Source organism: Centroberyx affinis, unplaced genomic scaffold (assembly GCF_046629955.1).
Source record: "Centroberyx affinis isolate AG114_WGS23_722 - 3 ecotype Tasmania unplaced genomic scaffold, CSIRO-AGI_Caff_v1 ptg003286l_1, whole genome shotgun sequence".
Classification (NCBI taxonomy): Eukaryota; Metazoa; Chordata; class Actinopteri; order Beryciformes; family Berycidae; genus Centroberyx; species Centroberyx affinis.
This window is the reverse complement of record NW_027281300.1, coordinates 58,726-70,463: the sequence shown is the minus strand read 5'-3', so window position 1 is coordinate 70,463 and position 11,738 is coordinate 58,726. Positions and strand designations below refer to the sequence as shown.

General features: G+C 42.3%; 2 protein-coding genes across 2 annotated transcripts; both read left to right on the top strand.

Moving 5' to 3' along the window:
* Nucleotides 1-355: 355 nt before the first annotated feature.
* On the top strand, nucleotides 356-2,150 carry LOC139660409 (histone-lysine N-methyltransferase SETDB1-B-like; the record flags this gene model as incomplete). Its single annotated transcript, XM_071538549.1, has 3 exons — nucleotides 356-487; nucleotides 616-704; nucleotides 1,602-2,150. Coding segments are annotated over 3 exons (339 nt in total), but the record flags the coding sequence as incomplete, so codon positions are not given.
* A 702-nt stretch (nucleotides 2,151-2,852) lies between these two features.
* On the top strand, nucleotides 2,853-10,823 carry LOC139660408 (meiotic recombination protein REC8 homolog). Its single transcript, XM_071538548.1, has 16 exons — nucleotides 2,853-2,947; nucleotides 5,267-5,335; nucleotides 5,424-5,566; nucleotides 5,643-5,718; nucleotides 5,815-5,935; nucleotides 6,060-6,135; nucleotides 6,591-6,658; nucleotides 6,825-6,903; nucleotides 7,050-7,179; nucleotides 7,276-7,477; nucleotides 7,594-7,792; nucleotides 8,386-8,567; nucleotides 9,050-9,111; nucleotides 9,223-9,345; nucleotides 10,248-10,354; nucleotides 10,720-10,823. Exons 1-16 carry the CDS (start codon nucleotides 2,892-2,894, stop codon nucleotides 10,821-10,823), a joined length of 1,797 nt encoding a protein of 598 aa, XP_071394649.1. The 5' UTR covers nucleotides 2,853-2,891.
* Nucleotides 10,824-11,738: the final 915 nt, after the last annotated feature.

Genomic DNA, 11,738 nt, shown 5'->3' with positions numbered 1-11,738 from the left:
GATGACTTTGTCTGACAGCGACGACGTTCAGACCATCAGCTCGGGATCTGATGACAACAAGGACAGAGAGAAACTCACCCACGGTGAGCAGAGAGGGGGAGGTAGAGGTAGAAATGTAAAAATACTGCTCGCTCGAATGTACAGTGCACTAATTATCCCTGACCACACGGTTTTCACTTTTCCGTTGCCCTCTCCTGATCCTGCGATCTGTCTGTGCTATTCTTGCTCAGGTGTGACTAAAAGGCAGGTAGCGGTGAAGTCGACGCGTGGCATCGCCCTCAAGTCCAGCCACAGCCTGATGGTAAAGACAGGTACGCCTGGAGCCGGGGGAGGGTCAGGGGGCCAGGGGGGCAAAGCAGGGCAGCAGGGACAGCCTGGAGGAGGGGGAGACAACACTCACAAAAACACTCGGCTGTTCTTTGATGGTGAAGAGTCCTGCTACATCATCGATGCCAAGCTGGAGGGCAACCTCGGACGATACCTCAACGTAAGTGTTTTAACGTATCTGTGTCTTTCACTTAGTCTGCATATAACCATTTTCTGTCATTGATGCACATTCTATTACTATCTTTTTATCTCTTACATTTTTGTCCCTGTCTCCTCTCTACATTGCAGCATAGCTGTAGTCCTAACCTGTTTGTCCAGAATGTGTTTGTGGACACACATGACCTCCGCTTCCCCTGGGTGGCATTCTTTGCCAGCAAGTGAGTGTTGAAACACATCTTAAATTCGTTATAGCGCTTATTACATCCTTGATGACAATTTTCATCAAACTCAGAGGCCAGGGTTTGCTGCTGGGCTTTGGGAGGCGTACTGTGTTGTCTCTGGGCCAGCTAACCGGTGTTAGAAATGGGATATTCTCTATTATTTTATTGTATATAGGTGTTTGTTTTAATATAAACAGGCCCTGGCAGTAGAAATTAAACTACTTATTCGTTCCTATGACACAAAGAGAACCATTTACTGGTGCTGGATCCCGAGACCAAAACAACTAAATAAACACTTCTGCATGACTTCTACCAAATATGTTAGGGATTCAAAAAAACGACCTAATTTCTTTAATAGTACCAGGTCCTCCTTCGATAGTAGCAGTTCCAACTATCAATCTAGCAAGCAGTGTGCCAATAGAAATGGATTGCTTACTATAAATAGGGATGGAGAGTCGACACCAAAAGAGTAAATTCTCAATTCCATCGATTTTACTAATAAACGCAATTAGAGTCGACTCCTGTTGCAATCTCGACTCCAAACTCTTGAATCATAGAAACTGTTTAATTTAAACAAATTTTGAATTAATTAATCAATTGGACAGTTATAGCTATAAAACCCGCTGAGCAGACTTTATAGAACATTTGTACCAAGTTTTGTACCATTTTGTGGTAATGTAGTAATAAATTAGTTTTATTGTACAACTTACATTTTTGTGTTGATTCATTTGGAATCGGAACGGAATTGATGGAATCGACTTAGAATTCCGATTCCATCAATTCCATTGCAAGGAGTCAGAATCGACTCCAAAAAATGTGGAATCGTCCATCCTTACTGTAATTGTGTTCAGGCTCTTGTCCTCCACTGACTGGCCTGCTGGTGTCTTTGTGCAGGCGTATCCGGGCCGGGACAGAGCTGACCTGGGACTACAACTATGAGGTGGGCAGTGTGGAGGGCAAGGAGCTGCTGTGCTGCTGCGGATCCACTGAATGCAGAGGAAGACTGCTGTGATCAGCCACACTGTCCTTCACTCCCTCTGCTGTGTCTCTGTGCCGTCTTCTCTCATTCCTGCTCTGTCGGGATGCAGGGGAGGGGAGCAAAAAAGACTTTATTAGTTCATCATAGTTTTATTTTAATTGTGATAGAATACAGTCACATCGCCTTCTCGTTTCTGAGTTAAGGGCAGAGAATATGACAAAACCTCCATTTCCCTCAGCAGATGCATTCTGTATTCTCATCTGTTTTTATTTCACATGAGTCCCTCTAATCTCTAGAAGGAGCCCTTTCAACACTGTAATCTTCTCACTTTTTTTTTTTTTGCTGTCTTGTTTTTTAAGGTGAGATGTGCATCTTATTACTTTGTTGCCTTTTTTATATTTGTGTTTCCAGGTTTATTTCATTTTATCCATGAAGTTACAACTGTATCCTTATATCTTAATAAAATGTCCTCTTTCCTCAATGAACCATGCCTTGAGAAACTGATCTTCTGTGAAACAATATTGACCTAATTTCATAGACAACCAGTTTATGTTATTGATAAGCTTGTGATGTAAGATAAGCAATGAAAACTCATAGGAAAATCTTATTAAATGACAAGGTACCAGTACCAGTACCAGTTGTACAAGGAGAAGACACTTTGACAAATGCACCATTAACATAATGTAAGCAATTTTGACCACAGCACCAGGGATACAAGTATCTTTAATACTGAACATCAGCAATTGTTCAGTATTACATATCCTAATCCAGATGTTTGGAAATTTATTATAATAGATATTTTCTAGATTATAAAATAAAGTTTGTCCTGTTAAGTTAGTCTACAGTTTGAGAGTGCATACGATTGTTTGATTTTTGAGTATCTTCACATTGGTCAGAAAGTGCAACCATGGCTATTTTTTTTTTTTTTTTTCTCTATTTGCTATTTTCAAATTATTTTTTCGCTAATCGTATATACTGTAGTGAATATTGCATGGAATGAATTGGAGCGTCAAAAGTCGAATTTTATTTGGAGTATCTCACAGGGATTGAACAGTCGCTTATCCCAACCAAAAACCAAGAACCGGCATCTATGTGCTACCACAAAGCTTAGCTACACTGTAATCCAGTATTTCACACCTCGATAGGCGACATTGCCACGTTTACTTTTTTAATTCTTCAAACAGTTTCTGAAAGGATCTGCTGACATGTTTTACTACCCTGACGTTTTGAAGCGTCGTACAGGATGCTTTTCTACAATCTGGTGAGTAAAAAATGATCTACAAGAGATCACCTTTATAGTTTGGCTACTAACGAAAAGTTCGGCTAAATTACTATAAAAGAAAATGTGGAATTGGAGAGTGTCTGTGGTAGGCTACTCAGTAGTGAGTTTATAGTGGCCTTATACTTCATGCTATTTTTTATTCTCCTGGTGTCACTATAATATTAATTTAGGGATGGTGAAAAATACTTGCTTAACTAATTACTAAACTTTCAAACTGGAGTGTTTGAGGGGTTTTGAGGCTACATGAACAAACTACACACTGAGTTAGCGCTTCATTGACTGGAAGAACTAGGCCCAATCCTGTAGAAGGTTTTGGAGATACTATACAGGAAAACCGCTCCATAAAAATACTATCACGAAATGACACGGTAAACTCACTACTGAGTAGCCTACCACAGACACACTGTAAATCCCTAGGCTATATGAATATTAAAAGTTTATTCTTTGGAGACCTTAATATTTTTCATGTTAGCCTGCGGCAATTGATTAATTGGTTATTTTGTGCTCATGCAGCTGACAGGAATTTTGCAGGGCCCCCCCCAAAAAAAAAAAAAAAAAAACAGAGCGCAGGTGCATCACTGGCAGACACAGGCTGGCCTAACAAAAATCGGCAATGTTTATGAAACCATTTGCTTTGAAGACCTGCAGGTCAGAAGGTCAGAATGCACCAACCAAAAAAATTAAGACTCCACAACTATTCATCTTTTAAATGTAGGCTGCTACTACATAGTGTAGCCTAGTAGCCTACAGCAAATCTGTTTTTATACATAGACTAACAGCTGTATTGCCCTGGGTTCTTCACAGGTGAAAGTGGAAGGAATTAATGTTAACTTTCTCTTGAAATAAATAAAAGGGTTGTTGTTCATTTTTTATAGCCAAAAATAGTTGGTATTTGCAGTTGTAAACTATACCTCAAAATGTAAAAAAAGAAAAGTAAATTTTAAAAACACAATGCAAATTTGAATTTAGTTGAACTACCATCAAGCTACTGCAAAATTTCTGTTACTATTATTTTTGGTACGGGAGATATACTAACTACACAGGGTGAATTCAGTATAAGTGGGACACTTTTTGTATTTCTGAACTGTGTGATTTCTATCAGCCTCCGCCCAGCATTTCCCAATTATTCTGAATGACAGATTTCTCAATTGCTCCAGATGTTACCTAACCAAGTAAGAAGGATCCATATTGTTATCATATTTACAGGAGGCATGACACTCATTTATGTACAGTTTGCCCAAAACTACAAAATTACATTCAGCATTCATGGGACAACAGGTTAGATAGTTCTACACTATACTTCAATGGTAACGTTCAAGTCCAAACTCTAAACAACCCATATTATAAAAATCAATTTTAATCTAAGAGTGAATTGTTAATATGTTAACACGTTAATAACACACACAGCTTAGAGGGACCATTATTTCTGTGAGCTCCCATTACATGCCTTTTTTTTTTTAGGTACAGCTTCCAATATTTTTCCCCCCTGATTTTTGCTCCATTGTAAAAACTACAACATTTGGACTCACTGACAGGAAAATGTGTGAAAAAACGTCTCTGAGAAAGCGCAGGTGCATCACTGGCAAACATAACGATGATTGGCAATATAAACACAGCAACCAAAGCAATAAGTTGGTGCCTTTGAAGTCATTTATAACCGTTCACTTTGAAGATGAGGTGGGAGGTGGGAGGTTCACCCCGGTTGGTCGACAAGGCAACTTGGGAGTTTTACCTACTGACCAATGGCTCTTGTTGACTGACTGCTGCCTCACTAAGGGTGTTTTGGACAAGTAGGCTTCTTCAACTGCTTCCTCAACTGCCCATTTAATTGATCCCTGTACATGGTCACAATATGATAATAGTTATAATAAGATAATAACACATGCCAAAACCCACTTACTCCACACACATTACTTTCTCCAAGCTAGCGACCGGTGTTGCAAGATATTTGTTCTCAAGCCAAATGACAAAGCAGTATTATTGGTATATTAGTATTATTCTTCACTTGACATTTCTGTTGGATGCCTGCTCTAAGTAGCTAGCTTACCTGTCACTAATGTGAAAATATAACTTAACTGTTTATGTCAATTACATGACTTAAAGCCCCTTGAACATTATTTATCCTGATGATTAAAACAGGAGACATTGTAGAGACTGTATCTATGCCCTAGCTGTCTACAGGTTTTTTACTCCATCTAATAGCAGTGAAATCTGTTTTGTTGTTTATCCAAATACTCATCAGAATGAGAATTACTTTAGTAGCCAAGTGAAATAAATGTGTGGGTGTTTGATTTTTAGGCTGGTTGCCACAAAAGGCATCAAAGTTCCTCGCCGGGATTTCCTAAAAGTCAACGTTAAAAGTACCTGGTAAGAATTTATTTTACCCATTTTTGCCTGTTTTGTAATTGACTAAACTATGAGCCCTACCGTTACGGTAAAACTAACGCCCATACAGTGATGACATCATGGACTATCTGATGGAGCGGGTCCCACCACCCCGGCCAGGCCTGCCACGACCTCGTTTCTCCCTCTACCTCTCCTCCCAGCTCCAGTATGGCGTCATCGTTGTCTACCATCGTCAGTGTGATATTCTCCTGGGTAAGGGAATGAACAGATTAGGGAAGAGATGTTGAGACAAGTATCTGTGCAAGAGGCTGACTTTCTGTCCTTCTAGAGGATCTTCAGACCATTGTGGGCCGGTTGGCAAAGCAAAGGACGTCCCAGAAGATTGACATGGATTACCACAACAAGTGAGTCCAGTTACACAACATTCTCTGCATTTCCCTGCACAAACAAGTCTAAAATCACTACTATAATTCGGTACGGTGCCTCCCATTTTCTTTCAGACAAGCTCTGCTCTTCCCTGATGCTCTGTCTCTCCTGGAGGAGGCAGAGGGGGCCCTGGACCCTTTATTTGGAGTGATGCAATTTCAGGATGTCATGCCCAGTCCCAGTACACTGATACAGGTACTCATACACCCAAGTGGGTGATGAAAATGATTAACAATTAACTATTTTTGTAAGTGAAAGTAAAGTTGGAAATGGTTTAAATGGTAATGAGATAAATAGTCTGTACCCGTTTGTCTCTCAGATGGCCCAGGAGTTTATGAGAGGAGCCTCACCTGAGCAGCCTGAATTGACCAGTCCTGCTGCTCCACTAGAGGATAGTAAGATAACATAGGATAACATAACCAACTAACCCTAACTCTAACACAACACAACAGCAATATATGCAGGGTTTGCAAATGCTCAATCTTGTATATCGACGTTATGAGATTATCAGATTTAGCAGAGTGTACAGCTTTACAGTTAGAAGTAACAAAAATATGTCTAGAAATGTACAGAGATATGCACAGAAATATGTACAGGTCATGTTCATGCATAGACAGGTCAGATTGTGCAAAGCAGGGAAGAAATACAGAAGTCCAGAGCATGGAAATATGTCAGTTCAGAGTAGAGACGGTGCAGTGCAGTCAGGCTCCAACGTTGGCACAAAAGATCACTTTGAGTGCTGCTTGGTAAGCTGTGGCCTCAAACTTTACCACTCCTGTTGGTTTCAGTGGGTTGTGTTGATGTCAATACTGTGTCTTTTTATTCCATGACATCCCTCCATCTTTCCCAGGCATGACCGCCTCTCCAGACACCATCACTCTGAGAGAGAGAGAGCCTGTCACTATACCCACTGCAGAGGTACAGCTGTCAAATTAAGCACAGCACGCACATGCATTGCAAATGCAAAGACACACACAAAGACACACACAGGCACACACATGCACATACACATACACTGTTGTATCTAACTTCCACTAATTCCTCTCATCCATCCACACCTCCTCCCTCCCCTCTTCTGTTCTAGTTTGAGGGGGCAGATCTTGCTGATCATCATCCAGATATTATTGACTTCTTGCTGGCCCAAACAGATGACTTCCCAGAGGGTGAGTGGCAGATGCTAACCCCCCCCTCCCCCCTTTTCTCCTATCAGATGAGGGTGAAAATGATGGATTTCAAGGACATACTGTAGGTCAGTCAGAGCAATCTCTGTGAAGTTATCTTCCCTTTCCCTTCAACCTTTTTTTAACAGGAGATATGGAGATAGGGAGAGAGGGAGTGACAGCGGGAGAAGGAGAGAGGGAGATGGAAAGGGAACGTGAGGGAAGAGAGGGAGACATGGAGAGAGAGAAAACAAAAGAGCTCACAGGATCCACTATTGAGTAAATTACCCTGCTGCACATGGACACATCAACACAAACACACACACACACATCCGCACAGACACACTGACCGTCTCTCACTGTCCACTGTGTCAGATTGCAGCCCACTATTCTCTCCAGTGAAGATGCCATGGTGCTGCCCCAGGAAGAGCCTGGCCTGCCTGTGGAGGAGCCTGGGCCGCCAACAGAGGAGGTAACCCCGGAGGAGGTAACCCCAGTGTCTGTGCCCGTGGCCCCCTCACCATCCGGGGCAGAGGAGCGTGAAAGACGGCAAAAGAGACCAAGTCCAACGTTAGAGGTACACGCTTTTGTGTTGTGTGTAAGAGAGAGAGAATGCATTTGGAGGGTGGAGAAAAAATCTGGTGAATTTAAGTAATTCATTTTTTATGTCTCGTCTCGTCTCGTCTCGTCTAGTATGTGCCTGCTCCAGAGGTGAGGAGGAGGAGGAGGAAGAGGCAGCTGACCTTCTTCGACCCAGAGACCCAGCTATCCCAGGACGTGCTGCAGCAGCAGATCAACGACCCTCGTGCTGAGACCAAGCATCCGCTTCTCCCCCCGCCTCCTTCTCACAGGATGCTCCCAGCCTCTGACCTCCTCAACAAACCCTGCATCTGTCAGTAACACTTCTGTCAGATGTACAGCCACGCACCCTCCAGACCAGTCAAAACCCCCCAGAACACCCCTAATAACATCATCCAAAAGTTACAGAAACTCCTGCGTTACTTGTACAATCACAGTACAATGTGAAGTGAAGGGCAAATCCATCTTTAAAACCCAATTTTTCTGCCTTTTAAATTTGTAAAATTAGGGTTTTACATCCACCGACCCAAGCCTTTTTAAAGATAATATGAATCTTAATGTTTGTAACATACATTAAATTTGTGCCGCAAAGCACAAAACAGGAAGAGGGTTTTGAATCCAACTATGTGTCACACAATGTAAAATGCAGTGTAGAGGCTGGTCGAGGCTGCTAATCTTCTCTGTAATGGTCTTGTTTGTTTACAGTAATTATACTATTGCCTCAAAATGAATGTGGTCATGATTTATTGATGTTAAAATGCTTCATGTATCACCTTTAATTCTACTCTTTCATCTGCTCCTTCCCACCTCCCTGCACCCACAGCTATTTTAATGGAAGTGAGTTGAATAACCTTTAAAAATAAATAAACCTTGAACTAACATTGTGTCCTCCGTCCTCCTCTGCAGTCTTGCCTGAGGAGCTGCAGTTGCTATGGAGACGGGCTGCAACCATCACGCCTCTCTCTGGCTCGGACCTGCAGGTAGGGGAGAGAGGGCCTGACTCCACCGACTCCGACAGGGAGAGAGAGCGCGAGAGAGCCAGGACGGCCCAGATCGAGCAGGAGAGACACGAGCTCAGTTCTAAGGAGGTGTGGAAGGGCGATTTTCTGTTTGTGTGGTTCAGGTGGGAATGTCTGCAAAGCCTATTTGTACAGGGAGAAGGCTGGAATAACAAATGTCACAAACTGAATAATTATGTCTGTCTGTGTGTGTGTGTGTGTGTGTGTGTGTGTGTGTGTGTGTGTGTGTGTGTGTGTGTGTGAATTTAGGTCCCTAGAGAGTTGGCAGAATCAGACTTGTTTCTTCCTGATATTTCAGGTAAGCCTTGTGTAAATTACCACATGTACACAATACAACTGTACACAATACACAATCCAGCCGTAGTGGAGAACAGACGTGTGTGTGTGTGTGTGTGTGTGTGTGTGTGTGTGTGTGTGTGTGTGTGTGTGTGTGTGTGTGTGTGTGTGTGTGTGTGTGTGTGTGTGTGTGTGTGTGTGTGTGTGTGTGTGTGTGTGTGTGTGTGTGTGTGTGTGTGTGTATCCCTCCAGGCCAGGGTATCCTCTCCCTGGAGGGCTCTGACCAGAGAGAGCTGTCTAGAGAGATTTCCCCCATGGGCACACCAGAGAGCAAAGGGTAGGTGACAAAGAGAGGTGTGTGTGTGTGTGTGTGTGTGTGTGTGTGTGTGTGCATGCGCATGTGTGTGCAGTCATGCTTACATTCGTGTGTGTGTGTGTGTGTGTGTAGGTCCCCTGTCTCCAGGTCTGTGTCTAGACTGCAGGACATTCCAGAGGAGGTCGAAGCAGCGCTGGAGGTAGTGGCAGGGGAGTCTCCTGAGGCTGAGCCCGGCCCCGGTGCTGATCTGCCTGGGTAACGACAGTGACACCACACCCTCCACTGACCTGCTGTCATGGAAACTCAGAGCTGAGCACATTGAGTTTTAATTGATAGAACGGCCATTCCAATTCCAGTGTACATGCTTGAATGGTCATTTGGCTGGCACACTTACAATACGGAATGCCATGGAATGTTTGCTGATGTTGTCATGGAAATCAGTGCTGATTTGGGGCATGAGACTGAGAAAGCTGGTTGTTACCATGGCAACGGCAATCATTTGGATTCCACTGGCATTTGTGAGGAACATTTTAACTTAGCTGCAAAACGGTCTGGCGTACCAGGCTACATTGTCGCCAACGGAGCAGAAAAGTGTTGTTGTTGTTGACAGTTCGTTGACGGTTCATGACGTCATCGTGTTGGGTGCACCAGCTAATAATGTCATACTGTCATAGCTTCGTTTTTGTCTCGTTTTTAATTTATTTGGCAAATAATCGTTCTTGTTAATTGAAATAACTAATCAAGTAAATTATAATAAAGTAAATACAGTATACGCCTGACACGCTGCAACATTTTACACTGGCTGGCTTCCATTGAGAATGAATGACTACCTGTTGCTTTGTAGCCCATAATCTGAACGTCCCATGAGTCTCATGCTCTGTCCACACATGAAACAATGTCATGACAACATGGCAACATCATCATAATTCTATGGAAGACATGTTAGGTGTAGGCCTGCCAAAGGAAATCACCATGATACCAGCCACTGAACTTGAAGTGTCCTTCAAGTTCAGTGGCTGAGGAGTTAGTTATTCCTGTCCCTTGCCTTTGATTTGGAAACACAATGCAATGTCATGCTTTCATACATGCTTTTGTGTGTGTGTGTGTGTGTGTGTGTGTGTGTGTGTGTGTGTGTGTGTGTGTGTGTATGTATCCAGGACCATGCCAGAGCTTGCAGAGCATATGTCTCCTGTCCTTTTCCACTCTCTGCTGCCACCAGAGGTCGACCGCAGAACTGTCACCAACATCTTCTGGAGACTCTTGGGTAAGGCATTTTGTCATCCAGTCATCCCACTCCCCATGTTAAAATAGTGTTAAGGTGACAACAACATCACCAAGAGAAGCTTTTTAATCAGTATGTGGTCAGCGAGTTATAAAATATGCTTTTTTCCTTTGGGGCTGCTAGTCAGTCTATAAAAATAGGCTGATTAAGTGGCGTGTCAGGACTTTGTAAATACCAAATTATGTCACTAGTTGAGGCTGGAGGCTCTACTGATGACTGAGTAGAGTAAGACCATTGGTATTCACATTAATGGTACAAGTAACAGGCACTCAAAATCATTTGTGATTTGATTTTAAGTGGATGGCAGTTTTAAAGGTGTGTGTGTGTGTGCGTGTGTGTGTGTATAGAGAATGTATCGACCAGGAAACTGTGTGTGGAGCAAGATGAGCCTTACGGCGACATCAGGATTTCACCTGGACCCAACTATGAGCAGGAGGGTCTGTTTTTGTGACATGTACATGGACACTCAAGTTCCCACAATCCCCCACAGCAACACTTGTGTTCAGTTTGATGGAGGATTATTTAGCTCTCACTTCGTCCGTTCAATTTTTTGTGAGCGAAACATTCTGGATTTAAACCATATCATACATATAAAATAATTTCTAACCTTTAGATTATATCCTTTCAAGTGTTGCTTTTTGACTGGTTAGATTTCACAGGATGCCACACACTTTGTGCTTAACCATTTCATGAGCTTATTGATATTTTATTTCTACTTTATTGATAAATCTTGTTCACATGTTCGAAATTGTTTACGTTTTTAAAACATTTTATCTGGTGTTTTTATGTCATTACATTTTCAAAAACATGGGTTTGCATTTTTGGTCCAATTAACTTTTGTGACCAACAAGTTCAATCCAATTCATTGTATTTTAGATCAATATTTTAAAACTGTTTTTACTGTTATATTTTTGCTATTTTTAATGACTTCACCTTATCTTAGTCTGTGCTGACATAAATGAGTTTTGATCGTTCATGTACCTCTGAGCTTATAAAATAAATGTGCTTTACATGATCTGCATTGATTATTTCTGTAAAGAAAGCATATATAATGAAGAGGTATCTGCAGTATACGGAGCAGGACAGGTGTGGAAAACATACGGTGGGGTTAAGGAGGTGCAAGGAGGAGGAGAGAGTTGGGCGAAACTGGATCTCTCCTCCTCCTCCTCCTCCCTCCGTCGATCTTGATTCTAGTCTGAACACTTTCTCAGGAGGGGGGTGTGTGTGACCAAAGTTTATTATTAGCATCTGTCTCAGCTCTCTCGCTCTCTCTCATTCTCTGTTTCTCTCTCTATCTCTCTCTCCTCCTCCTCCTCACTTTTCCTCTCCTTTCTGTCTGTCACTTTCTGTTTCTGTCCTGTTGCTT